The 19,782-nt window shown below is 49.9% G+C and overlaps 7 protein-coding genes across 7 annotated transcripts; 2 read left to right on the top strand and 5 right to left on the bottom strand.

The window, feature by feature from the left end:
* Nucleotides 1-882: 882 nt before the first annotated feature.
* Nucleotides 883-2,357, bottom strand: EDB82DRAFT_38432 (fatty acid hydroxylase superfamily-domain-containing protein). The gene is made up of 3 exons (XM_025731083.2): nt 1,510-2,357; nt 1,001-1,422; nt 883-968 (listed from the first exon to the last, which is right to left on the bottom strand). Exons 1-2 carry the CDS (start codon nt 2,228-2,230, stop codon nt 1,022-1,024), a joined length of 1,122 nt encoding a protein of 373 aa, XP_025590144.1. The 5' UTR covers nt 2,231-2,357; the 3' UTR covers nt 883-968; nt 1,001-1,021.
* A 1,162-nt stretch (nt 2,358-3,519) lies between these two features.
* Nucleotides 3,520-6,278, bottom strand: EDB82DRAFT_485709 (phosphoribosylglycinamide synthetase). The gene has a single exon (XM_025731084.2). The coding sequence runs from the start codon at nt 6,097-6,099 to the stop codon at nt 3,706-3,708; it is 2,394 nt and encodes a 797-aa protein (XP_025590145.2). The 5' UTR covers nt 6,100-6,278; the 3' UTR covers nt 3,520-3,705.
* A 169-nt stretch (nt 6,279-6,447) lies between these two features.
* EDB82DRAFT_543212 (Mss4-like protein) lies at nt 6,448-7,270 on the top strand (the record flags this gene model as incomplete). The annotated part of the gene is made up of 5 exons (XM_025731085.2): nt 6,448-6,462; nt 6,596-6,707; nt 6,766-6,903; nt 6,961-7,123; nt 7,186-7,270. The coding sequence occupies 5 exons, from the start codon at nt 6,448-6,450 to the stop codon at nt 7,268-7,270; spliced, it is 513 nt and encodes a 170-aa protein (XP_025590146.1).
* Nucleotides 7,271-7,361: 91 nt separating this feature from the next.
* Nucleotides 7,362-9,028, bottom strand: EDB82DRAFT_38353 (uncharacterized protein). The gene is made up of 2 exons (XM_025731086.2): nt 8,775-9,028; nt 7,362-8,724 (listed from the first exon to the last, which is right to left on the bottom strand). Exons 1-2 carry the CDS (start codon nt 8,847-8,849, stop codon nt 7,573-7,575), a joined length of 1,227 nt encoding a protein of 408 aa, XP_025590147.2. The 5' UTR covers nt 8,850-9,028; the 3' UTR covers nt 7,362-7,572.
* Nucleotides 9,029-9,077: 49 nt separating this feature from the next.
* EDB82DRAFT_485706 (Mis12 protein-domain-containing protein) lies at nt 9,078-10,545 on the top strand. The gene is made up of 2 exons (XM_025731088.2): nt 9,078-9,392; nt 9,446-10,545. The coding sequence occupies exons 1-2, from the start codon at nt 9,330-9,332 to the stop codon at nt 10,418-10,420; spliced, it is 1,038 nt and encodes a 345-aa protein (XP_025590148.2). The 5' UTR covers nt 9,078-9,329; the 3' UTR covers nt 10,421-10,545.
* Nucleotides 10,546-10,547: 2 nt separating this feature from the next.
* On the bottom strand, nt 10,548-14,709 carry EDB82DRAFT_456308 (uncharacterized protein). Its single transcript, XM_065607852.1, has 5 exons — nt 14,417-14,709; nt 13,963-14,357; nt 13,544-13,910; nt 13,157-13,252; nt 10,548-13,053 (listed from the first exon to the last, which is right to left on the bottom strand). The coding sequence occupies exons 1-5, from the start codon at nt 14,452-14,454 to the stop codon at nt 10,641-10,643; spliced, it is 3,309 nt and encodes a 1,102-aa protein (XP_065465488.1). The 5' UTR covers nt 14,455-14,709; the 3' UTR covers nt 10,548-10,640.
* A 2-nt stretch (nt 14,710-14,711) lies between these two features.
* EDB82DRAFT_456306 (ATP-utilizing chromatin assembly and remodelling N-terminal-domain-containing protein) lies at nt 14,712-18,925 on the bottom strand. The gene is made up of 7 exons (XM_065607851.1): nt 18,473-18,925; nt 18,347-18,412; nt 18,234-18,292; nt 18,161-18,179; nt 18,039-18,104; nt 16,298-17,982; nt 14,712-16,244 (listed from the first exon to the last, which is right to left on the bottom strand). Exons 1-7 carry the CDS (start codon nt 18,473-18,475, stop codon nt 15,176-15,178), a joined length of 2,967 nt encoding a protein of 988 aa, XP_065465487.1. The 5' UTR covers nt 18,476-18,925; the 3' UTR covers nt 14,712-15,175.
* Nucleotides 18,926-19,782: the final 857 nt, after the last annotated feature.

The raw sequence follows: 19,782 nt of genomic DNA, 5'->3' as shown, positions 1-19,782 counted from the left end.
TGATACTACTGTGCAAGCTTTAAGTATTATACAAAACCTAGCAACAACATATATTGCAGCAAGCTGCATGGCTGCATCGTTGTCTAACATGTCTTGTTGAGACTCTTATTGCTGCTTCTATGTTTACCTCGGCTCATGCTTCAGTTCGCCATGTGCAACACGATATTCAACCCGATAATACTCAAGTCTGAACGCATCGACTCTCCTTGAGACCAACGATGTGCTATGGCATAACCTATTTAGGTTTCTTCCAATTCAAAAGGGCGAACCGAGCACCTCACACATCCAACACAGACACAAAGCCCACCATACGACGCATCCCAGTTTCAAAGACAACAACTGTTGATAATCTGCTTCACAATGCTATCCTAAGAGCCAATCTGATGCACAGTATTATGTAATTGTGTGAATTCACTCTCTTGGTGTATTCCCTCCTGTTTTGACTATGTCCTGTTTTTCGCTTCTGCAGGAATGAGCTTCAAGTTGACAATCTTCCAATTGCATGTGCTTTCCCTACCGCTAAAAGCGATCCGTACACCGCATTCCAAACAGTATGGTACAGATTCATATGCAAAACAAACAGAGTAAAAAGCACTCCCACCCAGCGGCACCGTTCCCTCAACAGTCACCCCACGCTGCTACCCATCCAGCTCTGCCTCGATTATCGCAGCGGGATTCAATGACATGCCAGAGTGGTGGCTTGATGATAACGAAAGTGGGAAGAATATATTTGGCCCAAGGAGTTGGTCCATCAGGCGCCTCATTAAAGCCGTGAATTAAAGATATTACCGTAAGCTTCGAGCCTTGATGATAATTGTCGATGCCGAAAAAGATGTCATGCCCGCAACAAATCCAACCCATAGCAAAAGCGCCCCATCGAAAAAAAAAAGTGTTGACAAACCGATCGCATGCCAGCGATTCCCGGCACCCAAGTAATGTTTTTGTTTTCTCATTGGTTTGTGTATCATGTGCTCCTCATGTTGAAATCAAAACTGTTCATGTGTCAATGCCCCAGACAGATCTACTGGGCCTTGGCCTCTTGCTTGGCCTTCTTCTCGCTGGGCTTGTTGGTTCTTGAGCCCTTGTACTTTGTGTCGAGAAGAGTATCCCAGAATGTGAAGAAAGGCTGGGCAAAGTTGGTCTTGATTCCGTAGTGTTGGTGATGAATGTCGTGGTATTCGGCGTTATTACTGGTAACGAGCTGAAGAGGGTCCCATGGGAAAGCGTAGCCACAGTGGTCGTCGACAGTCTTGATTGTGGACATGGAGAAGAACAGAATGCCCTGGCGAAGAGTCATGCGAGTAACCTTGAATGCGACGGCAGCACCAAGAGTATCGAGGAGGAATCCCTCAACAGGATGGTTGTAGAGAGCACCGTAGGCGTAAGGCACATAAAGACGGTGGTGGCGGGAGTGGAAGTGAGCTGCAGACTCAAGTTAGCTATAACGAAACTCAATTGACAGCAAATATGTCGTAGAAGCCGGCAACGCTTTGCCTGCGTGAAACTTACCATACAGCCACTTGTTGACGTGCATCAATCGGTGGAGGAAGTACTGCCAAGTATCGATGATGGCGGCGCCGATAAAGTATTGGAGGGCGGGAATCATGAAGTTGTAGATGATCTTGGCCAATGTTATCTCCCAAGACGCGAAAGCAGGCTCCGAGTTTGCGTTGACGAGAGAAGGGTAGTAACCACCAGCGATAGCCCCGGCCAGCAGGGGATGGGAATCGAGAAGACCCTTTGAAATGGCGGTGGCATTGAGGCCGACGAGACCGAGGAGAGTTGGAAGAGCTCTTTGAGCGATACGAATGCGGGTAGCCCAAATAGCAACGTCATACTCGCCCTTGCCTACCATCTCGGGGGGTTCCGACAAGGCAAGGAGTGCGCCGGTGACGACCTGGATGATCTGCTGCAGGATAACATCGCGAGCGACTTGATAACGGGAAACGTGATTGCGCTTTGTGATTTCTTCGGGCGTGTGAAGTCGGTATTGAGGGAACAAGTCGAGTACGTCGATGGCGTGGAAGGTGAGAGACAAGGCCCAGTAGACGACGACAGGGAGCAGCAGATTGAGCCAAAAGTCGGATACCCAGGACAAGAGGTCAGGCTGGACCTCGAGGCTGAAGACAGGCAGCGGCGGTAAAGCTGTGTCGAAGAGCGTGTGGTTGAAAGATGTGCCGGGCGCAATCATTGCGGAACCGTCGGCGAGGATGGAGCTGTCGTTGCCCATGACGGGTTGAATATTAGAGTATGTGCTATACTTTTGATGCGTCGCGAGTATAAATTTAGAAGTAGTCGAATTGGACAAGGAGCGAATGAGTTGGAAGTTGAGCGCAAGCCGCACAACTGTAAATAGCAAGCAAAATAAGAAAACCAATTATTCAACAGTTGAGTCTCTTTTGGACAAATGAGGGTCAGGAGGATACAAGGAATTGGAGGGAAAAGGGAGTGTCAAGCTTTTGGATGGAAGGCAAGATCAAGTTATTAAGACGGGACTAAGCTGGGCTTGGGTTGGTAGGCTGGTAGGGGCCCGAAGATTAGATTAAGGCGCGTTGGTCCAATCGTTCGCGCCGCTGGGGCCTCTAAAGTGGCAACCCACCTCAGGTACAAGCGAAAAATGCTGATATACAGTACGTTTTGCCCGGGAGCTTCGGAGACAATCAACTGTGCGATGGGGAAGGACATGACCCAACGGGACCCTCAAAGAGTCGATAGAGCCGTGCCAAGAGATTACTGTACAGTAATCAATCTCCTTTTGCAGAAGTTTGATGCGCCATTTCAGGCCTCGCTCTCCTGAAGAGCAATTCCCAACGTCGCATCATGGATCATGACATTTTGTATCACTATGGAGTGGCGGCATCGGCATCGGCATCAGCCCACGCGTGTCACTGTGCTGACAGTTTAATTACATTAAATCAATCACATGTGTCAACGTACCTGTAACATGGCACAAAACTACACTGCAAGAAAGTGGGTTCACTAATAACTGTCATTGCTTTCAATGGACTCAGAAAACGTACGAATGTTATGTCTCCCTATTAATTCATGCATGAGCGTAGACCAAGCCTTGCAAAGCCTCTTGTGGCTCATGCCACTGAAACGTCACCAACAGGTCATGCGTCGTTTATTCAAATAGCCCCTAGAACACGCCAGCTGTGGTCGTTTAGATTCCCTTTCCCTGGTTTGAGTGCGAGCGTGAAGCAAGCCCAACCCGCGTATAAATCCGGGGCAAACTTGACCCCTGGCTTACCTTGTCAGGCGTTGGAGATCATAACTTGAACAGGCGTGCAAAAATCACCGCGGCTTCCGGATACTGTGGTCCTATTTGGATAAACAATTCGATCCTGAGATAATATTTATGTGCTCAGACAGGAGTTATGAGGTTACCAAGCACTGATACTGGATATGACTCTACTACGTCTGCCGTGTAATTCTATTGGACCATGTCTGGCCTATTATATTGCAATCACATATGTGTAAATCCTGTCCATTATTTTTTAGCTGGAAATCAACTTGGTGATTGGTACGCGGAAAATTGAAACGCAAAAATCATTTTTCATTCATTGAATAGGCTTTACGAAATACCATCGCAAGCATGCCTTCTATCTCGTCCTCATACATAATTTCTAACCCCATTTTAACCTATATTCCTATCCCATCATAAAACCGAATTGACTCCATAAATCGCATATTTTCTTATCCCAATCACGCTCCAATATTCTTTCGCTTGCTAGGCACCGTGGTCTCAGCCTTCCACGAGTCGACGTTGTGAATGAGGCAAGCCTCGCCTTGGTCACGTCGGGTGAGACGACCGATGCGGTACACCTTCTCGCCGCCATCAGTGAGGGTCTGGGCAACGGCATCGGCCTTTGTGGCATCAACGGCGATAACCATACCAACACCAGAGTTGAAGGTGCGACACATCTCGATAGGCTCGACGTTGCCAGCCTCACGGAGCCACTTGAAGACAGGGGGGATCTCCCATGAGCCAAACTCGATCTCGGCGGCAAGAGATTCGGGGATCATGCGGGGTACGTTCTCGACGAGACCGCCACCAGTGATGTGAGCAAGACCCTTGATCTCAGAAAGGATGGGGAGGAGAGCCTTGACGTAGATTCGAGTAGGGGTGAGGAGAGACTCGCCAACTGTGGTGGATTGATCCCAAGGAGCGGCGTCAGTGTAGCTCAGACCAGCGTGAGTGACGATACGGCGAGCAAGAGAGAAACCGTTAGAGTGAACACCGGCGGAACCAAGACCAAGGAGAACATCATCCTGGCCCATGTCGTCCTTTCGGGGGAGCTTGGCCTCAGCAGTAACAGTACCAACAGCGCAACCAGCAGCATCATAATCATCCTTCTGATACATGCCTGGCATCTCAGCAGTCTCGCCACCAACAAGAGCACAACCGGCTTGACGGCATCCGTCAGCAACACCCTGAACGAAATCAGCAGCAGTGGAGAGGTCCAGCTTGCTGCAGCCGTAGTAGTCGAGGAACATAACAGGAGTGGCACCCTGAACAACAAGATCGTTGACGTTCATAGCAACCAGATCGATACCAACAGTGTCGTGCTTCTTCATGGCCTGAGCAATCATGAGCTTGGTACCGACACCATCAATGGCACCAACGATGATGGGGGCTTGAGGGTAGCCGGCCTTGGACAGGTCAACCTCACCACCAAAGCCACCAATCTCGGCGTCAGCGCCAGGTCGCTTGGTGCTGGCGACGGCCTTCTTGATCTTCTCGACGAAATCGTTACCGGCCTGAATATCGACACCAGCCTGGGCGTAGGTCATAGAAGCCTGCTCAGTAGAACGGAACGCACGGTGGGCAATGTCCTTTCGGTAGAAAGCACCCTCAAACTCGATAGCCTTGTTGTCGAGGGCAGCGTAGGCGGCATCGACGGCAGCTCGGAGAGAGTCGCCAACAGCGTTGATAGCAATAACACGACCGCCAGAGGTCTTGAGGCCATCGCTGTCAAGTGTGGTACCGGCATGGAAGATGTTGCAACCGGGAGGAGGAGTCTGAACAGTCATGGCCTTGCCCTTAGGATAAGAACCGGGGTAACCACCAGAAGCAAGAACAACAGTAGCGCTGAACTTGTTCTCGATGGTCAGCTTGCAGTTGTCAAGGTATCCATTGGCACAAGCAAGCATGATCTCAGCCAAATCGGTATCAGCAGAGAGAAGAGGAAGGACAGTCTGTGTCTCGGGATCACCGAATCGGACGTTGTACTCGAGGACCTTAGGGCCCTTGCTGGTGATCATAAGACCAGTGAAAAGAACACCGCGGAAAGGTTGCTGCTCTCGTCGCATGCCGGAGATGGTGGGCTCGAGAATCTCGCGGTCAATGAGCTCGGTAAGCTCCTTGGTAGCAATGTTTGTAGGCGCATAGCAGCCCATGCCACCAGTGTTGGGGCCCTGGTCTCCGTCAAAGATGCGCTTGTGGTCCTGAGCGAGAGGCAGGGATCGGATAGCGTAGCCATCGCAGAAGGTGAGAACACTGAGCTCGTCACCAATCAGAAGCTCCTCGATAACAACCTCATCGCCAGCATCGCCAAACTCCTTGTCAACCATAATTTGCTTCAGGGCAGCCTTTGCCTCCTCCTTGGTCTCGGGAAGAATAACACCCTTTCCAGCGGCAAGACCAGTGGCCTTGATGACAACGTCATGATCGACGCTGTCAACGTAGGCACAGGCCTTGGTGTAATCGGAGAAATTCTCGTAAGCGGCAGTTGGAACGTTGTACTTTTTCATGAAATCCTTAGAATAGGTCTTGCTGCCCTCAAGGCGCGCAGCCTCCTTCGAGGGACCGAAGCAGGGGATGCCTGCGTTTCGGAACCATCCCTCAACACCGTCAACGAGAGGGGCCTCGGGACCGGGGACGACCAGGTTAACACCATTTTCTTGGGAGAACTTGATAAGACCAGCGAAATCTTCGGCCTTGACTGAAGTGACGTTGGAGGTCTTGGGGCATCCAGCAGTACCTCCGTTACCCGGGACAGCAAAGATCTGCTCAACTCGAGAAGACTGGCTAAGCTTCCAAGCCAGAGCGTGCTCACGGCCACCGTTGCCGATGAGCAAAATTCGGAGGTCGGCCATAGTTGATCGCGAAAATATGTGACGAGGTAAAAAAACAAATCGTACGAAATGGAAGCGATTCCGAGAATCGGCAAGGTTCAAGAATCTGAATCCACTTGGGAAGCTTGATTGGCTGAGAGCTTACGGTAGGGTAGCGGAAAAAATTTACGGCGTCTAGATGTGCCTTTTTTACTTTGCGTGCCGCTAATCTCTTTGAAGCCCCCACTACCCCGCCACTGGGCCTTTGATTTTTATTATCATCAGGCTCTATTTCTCTCCCTCTGCTGTGCTCCTCTTTGCCAGTCTTTTCTCTTCTCACCATCCTATCCTATCCATCTCCAAAAGGTCCAACAGACTCAAACCGCCATCATGCTTATCTACAAGGTACGATCCCCCAATAAGCCCGTTGCTCTACATTGCTTGCCATCTTCAGTACCCCGCCTTCTGTTGATCTTTCTACCCCGCGCTTGGTTGTGGTATTATTCGCATGATCTTTCACTGACGACTGCAACTACAGGACATCCTCAACGGTGACGAGCTCATCTCCGACTCCTACGACCTCAAGGAGGTCGATGGCATCGTCTACGAGGCCGACTGCGCCATGATCGAGGAGGGTGGTGTCAACGTTGGTACGCAACAGCAAATGTTCAAACAAGCCTCGTTAATTTTGCTGACATTGTCTTCCAGATATCGGTGCCAACGCTTCCGCTGAGGAGGCTGCTGAGGATCTCGACGACACCGTGGTCAAGGTCAACAACATTGTCAGCTCCTTCCGTCTTCAGAGCACCTCCTTCGACAAGAAGAGTTACCTGACCTACCTCAAGGGTATAGAGAGACCTCACAAATGACCAAGGACCGAGTAGTTTGCTAACTTCAATTTAGGTTACATGAAGCGCGTTAAGGCTGCCCTCCAGGAGAAGAATGCTTCCGAAGACGAGGTCAAGGCCTTCGAGACCGGCGCTTCCAAGTTCGTCAAGGACAAGCTTCTCCCCAACTTCAAGGATTTCGAGTTCTACACTGGCGAGTCTATGGACCCCGATGCCATGTACGATTTCCCCGTTTCTCAACTTTGACTTTTCTAGTAATGGATTGCTAACAAATTTGTAGGGTTGTCCTCCTCAACTACCGTGAGGACGGTGTTACCCCTTACATCATCGTCTGGAAGCACGGCGTCACTGAGATGAAGGTCTAAGTTGGCAATAATGCCACGGTGATGTTTTTGGTTCTGCTCCATCCCGTCTGCAATGACAAACAGGCGAGCAGTTGTTTAGATTACGAGCCACACGAATCTCGATTTCGACGCTGGTACATCCCTCGAGATGCAGCGACGAGACGAAATAAAAGAAAGAAAGAAAGAAGCTACGAGTTCCAACTATGTTATTTTGTCGCCTTTTTTTTTTGCAGTGATAAATGTGGTTGCCTTAAGATAATATTGGTAAATCGAACCCCGTTAGCGCCTAGCAATGCCAGTTTCCTTAACTCGTGCCGTGTAAATCAAAACTGGGGCCTTGTTGCCATGGGAATCGGCGGTGGTTCATCGTCAGTAGGAGGAGCCGATGCGCTCACCAGAGCTGGCTTCTTCTTCGGCGGAGGTGGAGGCGGTGGCTTCTTCTTTCCAGCTACACTTGCTATGCCCGTGGATAATACTCCAGAAGTATCGCCCTGATCTTGGGCTTGATCGCCTTGTAATTTGGAGTAAGAACTCTGTGCTTTGTCCAAAAGGCCGTACTTTTGGTTGAAATTATTTGCTGCCTTGGCTCCAGCAGCAACTTGTTCACCATGGCGCTGACGGAAGTTGTTGGCTGTGCTGGCGGCTGCTCGGGCGTCCGAAAAGGAGACTGAAGAAGGATCCTTTTGGAACGACGAGGCAGTCTTGAGGGCGGCTTGTTTCTGCGCCCACGTAGTTCCCTCGCTGGGAGGTGGGGGCGCTGCTGCATTGGCATTAGATGACGATGTACCGAGCTTAGAAAATCGGTTCTGTAGTTCGCTCGTATGTGATGGAGTCTTCGCAGGAGGAGGCGAAGCGACGCCTGGGCGTGGAGGTGGAGGTGGGCTAGGAGATGCAGCAGCCGCAGGGCTGGAGCGACCAATGCCGAAGCCAGGGACATTAATACCTGCTGCACCCAAGCGGCTCACTGCTCCTTGGTTCAGGAGTCCATTTTCTATAGGAGCAGGGCTAGCGGCGGGCGAGCTCCCCACTGTGCTTGCAGAGTTGGTCCTCGGGGGAAGACGGGGTGGTAGGCTAGGAGGTGCTGATCTGCCTCCTCCTACGCCCGTCATGGCTGATTGATAAGATGGAGGCTGCGCTGAACGTCCGTCGGCGCCGTCTCTTCTTCCAGGCGGCTTAGGTAGGTTATCTGTCGATAGGCCGGTGGTGTTTACACGGTAAGGACCGCGAGGCTTTGGCGGCTCGTCTGTTTGTTCCTGAGGATTGGTATATCCATGTTCTTGAGAGACAGGGGCGTAAGGATCCTGATGGTTCGATGGCGAGGCAGTGTCCTTTCTGGGTGCTGCTGGAATGAGGCCAGTACCAGTACGCTTGGGAGGTGGTGCAAAGGTTGAAGGATCCTTCAGCTGTGATATAGGAACAGAGACATGGTTACTTGTGTCGGCATCATCAGACTTTCCTCTTCCAACAAGACCTTTCTGGCGTGATGTTAGCTTCTGATAGTCGGTAAGAAGAGGAGATTGCTTACAACTTGGCCCTTGAAGGTTGTACCTGACTTTTCAGGGTGCCACCCATTTTTCATAATATCCTTGTATTTAGACATGATGAGTTTTCTAGGTAGTGAAGGATACAGGCCTTTTCGTTTCTAGAATCGAAGGAATGAAGTTGGAATAGACAAGTCCGAGGTCAACTTAAGTTGGGCCTAAATCGACTGGGCACGGGAGTGACGCACAGCCAAGCCACTGGAGACAGGATCAAGCCACAATGGCGGGGTTGCTCCTGTCAATGGATTGTCCTGACACCTTGCGAATCAGGCGACGATATGTCTTCCATGATACTGCTACACAGTCATCATCTCAGGAACCGTTTTGACTTGGATTTGGGATCCAAGGTCTTGCCGGTAGACGGAAATGGTTTCTTATGCCCTGGATTTTTGTCATAAGCTGTACGACTCGAAATACAATTTTGTAGACTTGCCTACTCACTAAACATATGAATTGACCAATTCCCATTTACGCGACAAGACGCGTCTTCCAACTTCCTCCCACTACAACCTCACTTGATTCTAATACAGCGTCCCACCATGGCATCTCAACAAAACTCAGACTACGAGCTTTTAACAGAGCACTTTGGATACCCCCCAGCCGTATGTGGTTCCACTGAAAGATTCATCATGGCTAGCCACTGATTCTCTTTTAGTCCCTGCTTGACGACATCATCAACACAGTCAACGTCCTCGCCGATCGCGCTCTTGACTCAGTCGAACGTCTCCTACTCTCCATTCCACCACAAGCTCTCGGTTTCTCTAGTAAACACGCGCCTAAAGATGGGTCTCCCGCATTACCGCCCGACGAAGCGGCTAAACTAGAGATCGAACATGGCACACACCAGCTTGAGACGCTACTCAACGCGTCCATTGATAAGAATTTCGATTTATTCGAGCTGTACACAATGCGAAACATCTTGACAGTGAGACCCGATGACCAGCCATACATGCTTTTGGCGCATTACGAGGGTCTGGATTTTGCAGGGCTGGAGGGACAGGATCGCCCAACGGCTGAGTCGGTGACTACACTACGGAGGAGATTACATGCTAGCCAACGACTACAAACTGCGCTAGAAAGTGAACGGACACGTAATGATGCTCTTCTTGAAAAGTTGAGATCTTTGCTGGGCGTTGTGCCGGATGTCAAGGCAGAGGAAGGACAAACTACCCCAGAGACGTCGGCACCAGATGGCTCAGCATTTGGATTTCTGCGCGAAAAGGCAAGTCTTCAAACCGCCGGGACCGACAAGCCCATCGCAACGACGACAGAGTTTACGCTTTCTCAATTACAAGCCCTTCGTGCTCTGTCAACTTCACTACGCACATTGCTTCCTGATCTTGGCCCTGTGGATGAAGATAGCTCGACCGATCATGCTGCTAGTGGTTCTCGCACCTGGAGGCGTGAGCGCCTGGAATATGTTGAGGGTGCATCGCGGAAATATCTTGAGACAGCGAGAGGACTGGAGCTTGGAGAGCAAGGCGAGGTGCGCGATGGCGAATGGCAAGGCGAAGGACGCAAAATAACGAGGGGCGATGTCGAGGGTTTGGAACAGATTGCTTTGATGCTGGGGCAAAAGTCGACGACAGAAGAGGCTTCTGATGACGGAGAGCCAATGGATGAATCATAAGTTGACTTATATGAATTCGTTACAAGGGACAAAGGTGATATCTTGGAAAGGCGCCCAGGCGTAACATGGTAATGGATGCATCACGAATGAATAATACTGCATCTTTTGAATATACAAATACGTGCTTGAGGTATGGTAAATACATGATCTATTCAGCGAGGAATTAAACCTCTGATACAGTCTAGTAAAATCTGATACTGGTACATTTTGGTTTGTTCATCTACCTATAAGAATACTGCTTCAGCTTCGCACCATCCACCAAACCATTGTACTGAGCTATGTACCAAAAGTGATGCTTCCAGTACCTTTGTCTCGCAGCCTTGTCATCTTTGTTATTAAGCTTGTGATTGACTACGACATCCACAACTCTCTGAGCAGTCTCTCTGTCTCCATGCTGGATGAGCGCCTGGATCAGCTCGGTAAGAGAAGGCAGTGACGTGACGGGGCGACCGGAGGCAGCGAGATCGTCAAAGATAGCCATTGCTTCCTTGACATTGCCGCTGATGGCATGAGCAGCCGTAACGCGCTCCCATAGTGTTTGGTCACCGCTGGAGACTGTCGTGAGGTTGTTCTCCTTGAGTAGAGAGCGAATCTTGTTCATATCCGGAGGGTTATGACGAAGGGCACGCTCGATAAGGATGGTGATCATGTGCGGAGTGAGACGGGAACCGAAACCGTTTCCGCGCATGTGCTGCTGCAGTGCGGCTATGACATCGTCAGAGCAGTTGGGGAGACCGTCCAGGGCGTAAAGCACCTTGCCGTACGTCTCGAGATTGGGTTTGAGGCCTGCTTGCTCGATTTCGTTGAAGACGGACTTTATGGCAGAGACTTGTTCCTTGGCGCTGGCATCGTGCATGCTACCAATGACAGTTTCGAGAAGAATGGTGAATGTCGCGGAGTCAGGTTCAATACCATGTGCTTGCATGGAACGCAGAAGCTGATTGATCTCTTCGTGGTGACCCAAACGGATGGTCTCACGGATGAGGATATTGTATGTACGGGTATTGGGTTCAATGCCTTGCTTTCCAGCCCAACCTAGCAGCTCATGCGCCGCCTTGGCATCTGTGTGCAGTAAGCCCTTGAAGGCAGCGTTAACAGTCTCGATGTTGGGCTCCACAGCCTGGTCCTGAGTTCCATCCTTGACCGCCTGGCGCCAATTGTCTAGCAATTCCGAGAGTGCCTCGAGGCCCTTTTGGTGTTGTCCGAGCTCAATAAGGGCCGACACACGCTCAGTCCAGATGACGCTGTCCAGCTTCGTACCGGACTTTACGAGTTGATCCCACAGCATTTCGATCTTGCTGATATCCTTGCACATCTTCCATCCGTGCATCATGCTCGTGTACGTCCTAATTGTGGGTTCAAGCTTGAGCGATTTCATGAGGTTGATCGTCTCCTGAGCTTGAATCGGCCGACGGATCGCACACCACACAAACGCCCAGAAGTCAAGAAAGTCGGAGTCCTCGGCCAGCTCGGCTTTGAAGGCCGGACTGTCTTGCAGCTTGGCTGTCATTGAATGCCAGATGGAGCCGACAGCGCCTGGATCACGCCTTTTGTAGGCCGTTCGTACCTGTCTGTGGAAGTTCATGAGACTTCTGTGGGCGTCAGGATCGTGGTGAAATATAGTTTCCTTCTGGGCCGCGCTAATCATTTTGACTGCTATTGGCCACTGCTTCACAACATATTCCTTGAGCTCGTTGAGCCTTGAAGGAGGGACAGCAGAAGGCTTGGTAAATGCAGCCTCGACACCAGCTTGCGTCATACTGTACTCTGATAGCACAGGTTTGATAAGGAAGAACAAAGGCGACATCATTGACTTGTATGAAGCACCTCCGAATCTGTTATCGGATACAACAGCCATAGTAGCCAAGAGCGCAGGAATAATTTCTTGTGCTTGTGGAGGCGGGAATTGGAGGAATATAGAGGCCAACGCACGAGTTGCTTGTTCCCCCCGAGACATGGACCCATCAATCTTGATGTACTCAGAGATATCCTTCATGACTTCTGTCGCAGAAGGCAGCGCGAAGCGTAGCGTCCGGCCAACTTGGCTGGGCCGCTTGAGTTGAGAAACATGTTTCCACAAATTGAGGATCCTCATTCTGATTTCGGAGCGGTCCTTTGAGCTGTTCTTTACCTGCACTATCCTACAGCACATGCTCAGGATAAGGTCGTTCCTGATGCTCAGGTCATAAACTCCGAGGGCACTGTATTTCTGTGCTATGTCCAGGCTGTTGTTGTAGTCGGCTCTCTCGAGCATGTAGTCGCGCTGTTTGGCGAGCAGTTGAAGCGTGGCTGTGTAAATTGGTTTGGGGATGTGGCCTCCAAGTGCTGTGATGCCTGGCCAGATCTCATCCTGAAAAATCCGGTACATTTTTTCGATGGGCACCTTGGGTGATATCAAGGTGTTGATTAATGTGGTAATTTCGAGCTCACTCTGAGGCAGAGGCGTACTGAAAAAGGTTGTGTCTGTGGGAGTTTCAACCTCCTTGGGGCTCACAACCTCTTTGAAGAGGGCCAATGCTATGTCCTCACCGGGTTGCCTATTTTCTTTGAAGGCATTGACTCCTTTTCTCTGACCTGGATGTCGTGATCTTGAGTCCCTGCTTGTATTGTTTGGCCTGGAGGATGCTGGCGACCTGGTCTCAGCTGCAGTGGAATAAGAGGCTGCAGCCCCAAGCCGTTTGGTCGAGGCTGAAGCTGAGACCGGGGTCGATCGCCATTGAGATGAGCATCTTGAACAAACTGTCCGAGATGCGTACATGTTCAAACTTTTGGGCGATTAATTGCAGTCGCAATGCAATTTGTTGCTTAATCAACGTCTTGTCTTGGTTGAGGCTTGACTATATTTTTAGGTGGTGAAGAGAAGATGTGCGTACAGCCAATCATGTACCGTCTGCTGCAACCCACCTTGGTAAACTTCGGTGTGCATATTCCCGATAGTCAAGGATCAATTACCTCTACCTACATCTGAGATATCGGCTTGCTATATCAGCTGGTAATATTTTTAAATTATCTTAATATTTATGACTTTAATCTTATTTTAGGAGTTGGCGAATATTGACAAACCAAAATCAATGATTCATCGGCAGTCGGTGTTTTCTAACATGTAAAAACTCTTATAATTACAAAGAAGCCTTGAACTTGCCATCAATCTCAACAATCTTCTCCACGCTCTTCTTATAGCCTTCCTCGTTCTTGATCATCTCAACGTACGCTGCCACCTTGGGGAACACGGTCTTCCAGGACTCTTCTCCCTCAAAGGTGCCAAACTTGTCAAGTTCCGGCTCAGCCGCGATCAACGGGAAGCTGAGCAGGATATCCGCCGACGTCAGCGAAGTACCGCAGATGTAGTTGCCTCCTGATGTGGCCAGATGACCCTCAATCATCTTCAGGTTGACTTGCAGATTGGGGGCAATGAATGAAGAGATGACTCGGTTGGCCAGCATCGTTGAGATGGGGCGGATGAAAAACGGAACCATTGGGGATTTGAGCACTTGAAGAGAAGTTAGTAAACGGCAATGCATTGAGAACAGAGTCAAACTTACTGCCGATAACAAGTCCCATGACCAGAGGAGGCATGAGAGTACCCTCACAGTAATGAAGGTAGTACTGATATCTCATCCACATCTCAGTCTCACCTCCAATCTTGCCCTCCATACCCTCCTTCCATCGTGAGGGCATCAGCCTTTTACCCTCAGGTACATTCTTCGTGAGGTACTGTGTGATGAAGCCACTCTCAGCCAAGGTAATAGGCTCAGCGCCTGCCTCAGCACCAGCGGGTGTGAGCTGGATCACGGGCGACTTTCCCAGAGGATGAATCTTTTGAAGTTCTGGAGGAGCAAGGAATGTCTGCTTGTTGCGGTGGAAAATTTCAAGCTCATAAGGCAACCCGAGCTCCTGAAGGAGCCAGAGAATACGCTGAGAGCGAGACTTTTCGAGCCTAGTTCCATTAGTTAGTATCGGTGATTAAGAGTATAGATGAAATCATGAAAGACACACCAAAAAAGCTTGACATTGGGGAGTTCGTTGGAAGCCATTGCGAAATGTATGTATGATATGAATTGTCCAGTATACGGGTAAATGATTTTGAATGAAACAAAGTATTCACAAACTAACCCAACAAAGTTTGCGCGCCTCGAATTATATGTGTACTACATAGTCACGTCGCTTTTTGTAGCCTCGGCCAAGCTTCCCAATGTGGTCGGCCTAACTAGACTATCCGATGGATGAATTATGACATCCTTGCGGCCTCACACCATTGTCGTTGGCTGGTCGATGCAGATCAATTGAGGTCCACATATCATATATCACATGTACCGAGCATCTCAGCTCGAGCCGTCTCGTATCACATTGGATCTACTGGTACATGCTTTATGATTCGTCTCATTTCGTACAAACAAAGGCCTCTAAACTTTAGCCTTTCATCTAACTTGGTCTATGCCACTCCCTGATGCTGCCGTTCGCCATGATGTATCTAGTACAGTTCAATGCAATGTAATGATGAACCTGTCTCCCTAATGATCCGCCCTCAACAAAGCAAACATATGAGAACCAAACGCCATGTGTTCTCCAAGACTCCTCCAATCTGGCACAATGCCAAAAACAACATGTAATTGCATTACCGCTTACTTCCTCGTAAAAACACCAATCTTCTTTTGTATCTTAGCACGCTTCTTTACTTTGTAATTGATTCCAACATCAAGCAGTGTTTCTTAGGTGTAAATCGAATGTTGCTCAACAATAATCACGTAGGCTTGCTCATCGTCGTCGAGTCTTAGCTGCTGGGGCTGGGGCGTCATTAACAGCCTCGCGCTTTCGAGTTTGCTTCCGAGATCGTGGCGGTGGGGGAGGATCGCTGTGCAAATGTCCCAGCTCCTCAAGCGCTATCGTGTTCTCCCACTGGAGACTGCGATAATTGGATGTATCGGGTGACTTATCTCGGATACGTGTACTCATCCGTTTATGAGTTTCCTCCTTCTTATCGTTCTCTTCCTCGGCTGAGAGGTAGGCCTTGCGACTCTGCATGTGCTTGGCAATCTTCTCCTTGAAGGCTAAAAGCTCTTTTCGAAGCTTGAGTTCGTTGAATCCACGAGGATCCAGCCATTTGATAAGCTCATCAACATGTTCAGGCTCTGAGATGTAACCCCATTGATGCGCGTTGAACACGCTGGTGTTGGACTCCTCCATGGCCTTCCGCTCAGGCACGGTCATGTTGAATTTTGCCTTATACTCTTCTTGAAGATCAGCGGGCAAGTCGATGTAACCTTCTCGCTCGAGTTCGTCAGGGCCTTGGACCCAAATCAGACCGTTAGCATAATCCGCTGCGGCTGTTGAGCTGTCAGGAAGGCCACCATAAGGCATGCCATTCCTTTCAAACCAGTAGTACCGGTTCCAGAAGCGATCTTTTCCAAGCACTCGGGTTCGAGGACAATCGGCCTCGCGCAAGTCATTTTCAATGACAGCGATTTCATCCTCGCACTTCTTGATGATGTCCTCTTTCTTCTGAATGTCCTTCAAGAGCTTGATGAATTGCTTCGACTGGGCTGGGGGTTTGGGAGGCTTGGCCATCTTGGCAGCCTTCTCCTTCTCCTTCTTAAGTGCTTGCTCTTCTTCCTGCTTGCGCTGCTTAGCTGTGAGAGGTCGTCGTCGCTTTCTAGTCGTCGTCGGATCCTCTTCGGTCTCTTCCCCGTCGGCTTCTCGAGACATTATTGAATCGTCAGGCTCGGCCATCTTCACATCGCCGTCCTCTTCCTTTGGTGGCGAGGGAGGCATGTTGTCTGGCAGCAAGATCTTCTTCTGCTCGTTAAGTTGACGCAGATCCTCAATACTGTAGAGATTGTTAGCACGAATCAACAACCGCATATCTTCTTTCCAACTTACGCTTGCTTGCGCTGTCGCTGCCATTCAATTCGCTCCTTGCGGTATGTGGTCATGGTTTCGCTGCAGTCCTCCATGTAGCCACGCATAGCCTTAGTCTCAGTAGTCAGCATGCAGATAATCTGCAGAACCTTGACGCGTTGATTAACGTCGAGCTGAGCATATCGCTGTTTAACAGTTTCTTGTGTGGCATCGACACCAGCTGGTACGAGCAGGTGCAATAGCTCTTCGCAGACATCGTGCTGACGTTCATTCTCTGACAGCTGATGAAGGAGGCCCACCAGGATTCGCTCCCAGCCTCCATTGGCAAAGTCTCGCTTTCGAAGATGCTCGATCCAATCGTAATCCTCCAAAATCTGTTCGGCACGATGCTTGGTCTCTTCCTCACTCTCCTTCTCAGCAGCAGCAGCTTCAGCAGCCAGTCTCTCTGCTTCAGCCTTGGCAAGACTGCTACGAGTGGCTCGTCTGCCTGGTTTGACTTCTGGCTCCGGAGTAGGCAGTGCACTGGCATCCTCGTCCTCCTCCTCGTCGCTATCTTCTTCGTCGACTTCAGGTAGAGTAATTCGCACCTTGCCACCGTCGGCTTCTGAGTCTACCAAAATCTTCAAAACTGAGCAATGAATCTCGTCAATGAGCTGGATTGGCACTTTCTCCGAAGCAACACAGAGTGCCTCAACATAATCGTCAAAAGTGAAAGAGTCCAGCTTGAAGACCTCGCAGTACACATTGAGTGTATCCCAAGTCTCGAGCAATGGCCCGATGGATTCCATGTTGATCTTGTCAGAGAAATCGTCCTGGATTGCGTCGTCGTTTTCGACCTTGGCTGGGGGGTTTCTGCAGAGAAATTTGAGATGTGGACGCTTTCGATCATCCCGAGGCTCCAGCTGTAGATCCTCAATAGGGTACTTGGGAGGAGGGGGAGGAGGGGGAGGAGGAGTGGGCTCGCGTTGGGCGGGTGTCTGGATGCCATAGTCTGAAGGAGAGCTAAACGGGTTGCCTCCATGAACAGGCATGTTAAGAGGCCACTTGAGACCCTTGGATCCCGATCCATGTTGCCCCGGCTTCGCCTTGCTCTTAGGAGCTGGCTTGAGTTCTGGGAGACGAACTGGACCTGATTGAAGCGCCGAAGTCAAGTCGTGGCCGTTGATGTCATGATTGATGTGCGCTCTCTTCTGTGCCTGGAGTTGCTTGCGCTCCATAACCTTGGTGTCGTATCGAAGATGAGGAGGCACGCGAGTGTCAATGTGATACTGGCTTGCGTAATCGTGCTTGACCAGCCATGGTGCGCCGTTCCATGCATCACGAGTGACTGTCTTTTTAATGAAAGATCTGAGCATTGCCTTTGTGAAGATGCCTCGGTCTCGGCAGATATGTTCATCTGTGACTATCGTCTCCCCTTCTGAATCCTTGAGATCCACGAGGTAGCGTGTTGTGGGCAGAGAATGGCTTCCATCAGGAAGGGCGCGAGGACCGAATGTTGTCTTATCGCGCACCAACCCGTGTGCGCGATCGCCTCCCTTCATGGTCACTGTGACCTCTTCGCCAGGGTAGTAGTCATGCTTGAACTCGTCGTAGATTTGATCGACAAGGTTATCGAGGCGAGAAACAGTCTGAAACTGCACCTTACGCAGTATAGGACCTTTCAGCGCCTCGGGAAACGAAGCTTCAACTTCTTTGCCACCCGCAAGCTAAATGGTCATGTAAGTCCAGAACGTTACGATTAGATTTGGCGGGCGGTACAAACCTCACTCTTCAACGCCTCAAAAAAGGTCAAGCCAGAATGTCCAGTGATTTGATCGTTGAAACGACGCTATGAAGTAGGTCAGCAAGGAGTAATGTGATATGAAACCAGGCATCGTGGCTAACCTGTTTGTAGAAATCCATGCTAAGAATAGTATAAGCGAAGTGCACATGGGATTAGCTAACGAATCAAACTCACCGATCAAGATAGCTATCATAAGAGGTGAAAACCTCCCCTGTTTGAGGAATAAGCCAAACCTATCACTGGTTAGTGGTTGCGCAAAACCTGGAGCTCCCTGCGTGCAGTCATACCTCGGCGTTCTCATCTTCAATCTCCGCGGCCGGCAAGAAGCGGACGGGTTTGCGTTTGAAGAGAACCTTGAAATACCAAGTCAGTAAAAGAGCAGACGCAAGGAAGTGAGCAGTGGAAGCGCATACCATTGTCTAGTAGTTGGCGCAAGTCGCCGGCGTGGAAGTGTCAAAGAAATCACCTGCAAGGCTGAAGGTGTAGCCTTTCCCCCACTAATAAGAATGTCGGTTCAGTATGCCGGTATATGGTAGCATGAGCAGGCAGATACAGAAGCAAGAATGTGGTGGGAAAACGCGAGACTAGGAATTCGTGCTAAAGCAAAATTTGGGGCCGTTTGTTGAGTGGACAGATCGAGAAGAGCGAACGCGGGCGCGCAGGTGGGAAACAAATCGGGGGTGGGCTCCTCTTCTCGAGAGTGATGCGATGGAGCCCAGGCCTAGGCAGGATCGAGGCGACTTACACGGCTGAGGCTGATCAGGGTATAAGACACGAAAAAGATGCTGTATAAGTCAGTTTGGCCTGGTGAGTGTGAGGCAAGCAGTGGGAGTGACGAGAGTGAGGGTGAGGGCGAGAGTGAGAATGATGTAGGTAGGAGAAGAAAAAGAAGAGCCCAAGAAGGAAAGAAAGGAAGGAAAAGAAGCGGGCTTTCCATGGACTGGACGCGACGGGAGTTTAACGGCTGCTCGCTAGGGTTCCGGGGATGGTAAGTGGAGTCACTGAGAGCTGAGAGATACTTGTAACGTCACTAGTGTTCCGCCCATGATTCAGTATCTCGTTTGTATAAGTAACATCCACTCTAATCCCGTACCTTGCGTTTGTTAGTGCATCAGGCCCAGGTTCACGGGAGGTATTAAAGTAGATGGTATCCAAATTTTGCATTCAAATAGCCTATGAGATAGATAATTATGAGATGTCTCTCTTTCTGATTATATGGAAGAATACACACATTCTTCTGAAAGGACCATATCACATCAATCAATGCTTTGCTGTCATCCTAGCCAGCGCGTCAATCAAAATGCCATCCAGTCCCAGATTTTTTTTTAGCTTAGCTTCTCATGGGGTCCGCCAACCCCTGCGGCCCGCCGGTCCTCCTCCTCACGGCCTTAGATCCATCATTCAACTTTGCCCGCCTATAAAACAAGTACAAGTCAACTTTTTGCCAACGTTCTTGGGCTCATTTTAATCCTTGTAAAATTCTGGACTCAACCAGCGGTACAAACGTCTTGATAAGCGAGTATTTGAGAAATTGCACTGGATATAGCTATATCTTGAAATCTCCCCGGACACTCGGCATACCATCATCTCGGGACGCCAAGTAAGCTTCTGTTACAAACACCACGCACTCTACAAAGAAACAAACACATTTGAGCAATGCAAGAGTCTCCAATCATGATGTATTATCAATACAGCTGATCTATTGTTCTAAACTATTGCTATG

This window comes from Fusarium venenatum (genome assembly GCF_020744135.1).
Source record: "Fusarium venenatum strain MPI-CAGE-CH-0201 chromosome Unknown EDB82scaffold_1, whole genome shotgun sequence".
NCBI classification, from domain to species: domain Eukaryota; kingdom Fungi; phylum Ascomycota; class Sordariomycetes; order Hypocreales; family Nectriaceae; genus Fusarium; species Fusarium venenatum.
This window is presented reverse-complemented; position numbering and strand designations above follow the sequence as displayed.